Source organism: Sinocyclocheilus anshuiensis, unplaced genomic scaffold (genome assembly GCF_001515605.1).
Source record: "Sinocyclocheilus anshuiensis isolate Anshui unplaced genomic scaffold, SAMN03320099.WGS_v1.1 scaffold715, whole genome shotgun sequence".
Classification (NCBI taxonomy): domain Eukaryota; kingdom Metazoa; phylum Chordata; class Actinopteri; order Cypriniformes; family Cyprinidae; genus Sinocyclocheilus; species Sinocyclocheilus anshuiensis.
The window spans coordinates 252,895-257,269 of NW_015551089.1; the positions used below are offsets into that span (position 1 = coordinate 252,895).

The window sequence follows — 4,375 nt, forward strand, 5'->3', positions numbered from 1 at the left end:
ATTGTTAGTAAAAACATTTGTAAATTTTTGGTAACTTAGAACTTGTGTAAATGGATTGCAGAACGACTAGTATGTAGCAATCATAAGACCATTCGTATGTAAACTGCCGGCAATTCAGAATCTCGACAATTTACAACTTTTTTGTGCAAATTATTCACAGAACTAATAGTATTTAGAAATCATTTGTAATATCGCACTTAGGCAAATTGCCATCAAATTTGTATTTTTTGTGTATTTGTAACCCCTCTCTCCCAGGTCCTTCTCGCACCTGTTCTGAGCGGTACTCGAACCCGGGTCTCCGGCATGGGAGGCGGCCACACTAACAAGGAGGCTAAAGACAGCAGCCACTAGCGTCAGTCGCAAGTGTACCTCTTGAGATCAGGGGAGTGAGGTTTACCTTCACAGCACCTACCACTGGCCTCCGTTACACTCACTCCCATCCGGGTCACGGCACCAATGTAACCCCTCTCTCCCGGGTCTCCAGCATGGGAGGCGGGTGCACTAACAAGGAGGCTAAAGACTGCAGCCACTAGCGTCAGTCGCTAGTGCACCTCTTGAGATCAGGGGAGTGAGGTTTACCTGCACAGCACCTACTGCTGGCCTCCGTTACATATTCATTTTTTTTTTTCTATGAAACAACGTAAGAGTGGTTTTACATCAGAGATTTTTCCACTTTTGGATGTAAAATATTTTAGCTAAATCTTTTATTCAAAATTAATTCACTCTGTCTGTTTGACGTTCATGCATGCATTGCTGCTCCTTCAGTAAAGTTTGTTAAGTCTGATGGATACTCATTTGCTGTCAGGGCGAGCCTTCTTGAAAAATGGAAACACATGACTTTTAACGTTAACAGATAAAGATAAAATTGTAAGATTACATGTGCTGATGAAAACACATCTCAAGTGCATTAAGAATCACACATCTGAAAGGAGGGAAAACTGCTTAATTAGTTTGAAACACTTAATATAAAGCATGTCTCATGTTTAGGACATTTTTCCCACAGCAGCTCACTCTTTGTTCTGCGTTTAATTTTCAAATGTGTTCACAACATCAAAGTATATCGATATAAACGGTATTGTCCTAAATCTCCTATATATCGTTTGAAACTACATCGATATACCTTACAATTTCTATATGGGTTCCACACACACATGCAGTGTTTAAAACGTGTACTGAACCAAAAGACCCGTACTGAAAATTTTTGGTGTGAATATGTGTACTGTTACCCCCCAGTTAGAAATTTACACAAGCATTACAACATTTTTGAAACTTTTGGAATGTTTTTTGGAGCGATTTACACAAAAATCCATTCTGCTCACTTTTCAGGAATTAGGCCCTTTGATTCTGTTTTCTTGGTAAATGTTTCTTAAAGACGCAAACAATCCTCTCTACTAGCTTTCATCCCTACAAAATGAGGTTTAAAGAATCAAAGCAAAAAAAGCAGCACTTGTAAAGCATAGCCTCAAATCCAAACCACTATCACTATGTTCCTGCATCTCGCTTCACAATCTTCTGATTCATTTCAGGAAAATATATATTTGCTAGGAGTGTCAATCTGCCCTTAGTTGTGGGAGCAAATGATGTTTGTATGATTAAATGGGAAAATGATCGTACAGGTAAGCAGAAATACAACATAGAGACCCCACACATCCATTAACAGGAAGAGCTCATGTCCACAGAGCAGCTTACTGTTTTCCTCCTTTTGTCTTTAAAAGAGAGAAAAAACTAAAACGGCCAAACTCACCCACAGCAACTGGGGAAATCTTACAGTAGCATCTACAAAAATGCATCTGTTGCAACAACAGATTTTCTTTCGTCTGATTTTCCTTCTTCCCTCTTCGTGCACAGTCCAGCATCTCCTCTGTCTCAGGGAAGTGAACGTCCCTCCTCAGCCTCTCGCCCGGCCTGGTTTCGTAGGCAGAGGAGCTTTGGTTCAGCATTAAGTGTTCACACAAGCACATGTGTCAAAAGTTATCACTCCTAAAATAATTTCTCTCTTTTCCAACAGAAAAAGTTAGGAATGCAGGAAAAATATTGTTGAAAACAAACAAACAAAAACAACACCCCAGTTGTCCTAATCCCAAAAACGTTCATTTGAATTCACGACTACCTTCAACTTGTGCCTGAACATCCATGAAATTTCACGCTTACACACAAATGATGCTCAACCTACCATACCTCTGATTCACAAAAATATTCTGGAAGAGTCCTCTCCAATTTAACAATCACACTCCGTAATGGTTCGGTTACATAGGTGCGGCTTCCATCTCCTGGTGAGACTTTCGGGTGTCGACGTGTGATATATTTTTTCGATTTGTTTGGAGTGACTTATGTGAATATTATAATTGTTATTCGGTATCAGGGTCTCTTCTCTGACCATTTGGTTTGGTGGCTTTGTCCATCTCTACAGTTTTTTTAGTAGGTGTCCATGTGCGCAAAGGTTTGGCAGCTGAACACGGGCTCAGTCTCTCTCTTTCTCGTTCACTCACTCTCTCTCTCTCTCTCCTGTGTCTCACGCGGTCTGGTAGAAGTTGTCAGCTTGCAGGTTGTTGTGTTTCTGCATGCTGTAGTAACCGCTGTATCTTGAGTCAGGATCTGCAATGCGGAGCATGCGTTGGGAGCTGTCCACCTGGACCTTCGTCCCCTTCTGGCAGTCCACATACACCAGCTGGTTATTGAGACATGTGGACTATACAGGACAAAAAAAAAAAAACACAGTGAGTCTTGGACCATGGAGAGAATTTTCTCACACTTATGCAGCAAAATGCTGGAATACACTACACTACTTTTGCCTAGATTTTTGTTAAGATTTGCAATCTTGTGGAGTCAATGCTGGGTGACAGATTTATACAGAAAATCACATAGTTTATCAAGGGCACAGACATTTTTTCATTTGTCATGCGTCTCCTGCTAATGAAGAGCATGTTTCCGTGCAAATTTGTTATGTTCGGACCAACTTGAAAGTCTGGTAGTGTGTGATCCTCGTTTAGTGTATGATGGCCAGTGTTTCTCTGTAACCATTTAAAAATTCAGCAAAAGTATGATGCCTAGTGCTTTAAAAATCTGTTCCGATTTTAAAAGTTGTGTAGTGTATTCTAGCCTTAAGTACCATTTTTGGTAATTAAAATAAAGCTGACAAAAAAATATATAAACTTACAAAAGTTTAATCGTAATTTGAAATCACAATTCTGCATCCTATTTGGTACAATAATTCAAAATGTGATTGTTTCCATGTAGTAATCTGACATATAGGTAGGCACCTTATTGGGAGTGCGGTAACAAGGCACAGGGATCCACTGCTTATGCTGGTTGACCAACAGCAGGGCGGCGATAGTGAGCATCATCATTAGGATGGGCAGTGCCACCCAGGCCCAGTGCAGACCAGCATCCTCACTGGGTAGTGGTGCCTTGCTGTCTAGGTAGGGCATCTGCAGACTTCCGAAGTCACCTGAAACAACCCACAACACACCTGTTGGCACATTTTGCACCTGACAGCAGTGACTCATTGAGCAATGACTCACTGGGGCGATGTAGAACAATTCAGAATTGAAACTGAAATGCAAGTACGGCTTGATTGTAAAAGCAGGTAATGTCAGACATCCATGTCAGCAATTAAGGCAAATGCCAGAGTCTTGACAGACAGACACCCACTCACATCAGCCTTACCAAAAGCAAAACATGGAAAATCAAGAAGAAATTACAGATTGCTAACAGAGAAAATCAAAAAGAAACAAACAGCCAGCTTTGTGAAACTCTGAGTAAAGTTTGATTAAAATTACTTCAGAAGTTACAGAATTTTCTTGCTAACTCTGTACCACAAGCACATGAAATTGCTCAACGGAATGAAATCAGGAGACATCATAGTTAGCTATAGACATGCTAACAGCTTAACTTAAAGGTGGGGCGAGCGATTTCTGGTAGCCAATGTTGACATTTGACCATGACATTTGCTGAATTTTTCACCAAAACAAACACGCCCCTACCCCAAAAGGGTCTCGCCCCTATTTTGATAGCTCCGCCCCACACATACGTACGCAACCCAGGCAATGATTAGTTCTGTGAAACAAAGCAAAACCAATGTTACACCGTGTCTACACCGGACGCGAGTGGCTCGGCGCGACAAAATACTATAGAACTCATAATCAGTGATGCTGTCTACACCATAGATATATACATATCTATGGTCTACGCTGGATGCTGCGCGGCACGACACGACAAATCCCTGACAGAAAACTGCTGCTGCGTTCTATTTATGACGTATTGACACACATTTCAAATGATTTTCAACGGTCGCTTTGTCGCGTCCAGCGTACTAGACAGACTTTAGCTGTTGTGGTGCAGACACGGTGTTACTCACCTATCGAGAAGAAACAAC

General features: G+C 41.2%; 1 protein-coding gene across 1 annotated transcript in view; it reads right to left on the bottom strand.

Moving 5' to 3' along the window:
• Positions 1-1,821: 1,821 nt before the first annotated feature.
• Positions 1,822-4,375, bottom strand: part of LOC107662656 (cysteine-rich motor neuron 1 protein-like) — a 153,423-nt gene continuing 150,869 nt past the window's right edge. The window contains exons 16-17 of the mRNA XM_016452736.1: positions 3,261-3,448; positions 1,822-2,689 (exon numbers count right to left, since the gene is read on the bottom strand). Coding sequence (XP_016308222.1) covers positions 2,513-2,689; positions 3,261-3,448 — 365 coding nt within the window. The 3' untranslated portion in view covers positions 1,822-2,512. The remainder of the gene's footprint in view (positions 2,690-3,260; positions 3,449-4,375) is intronic.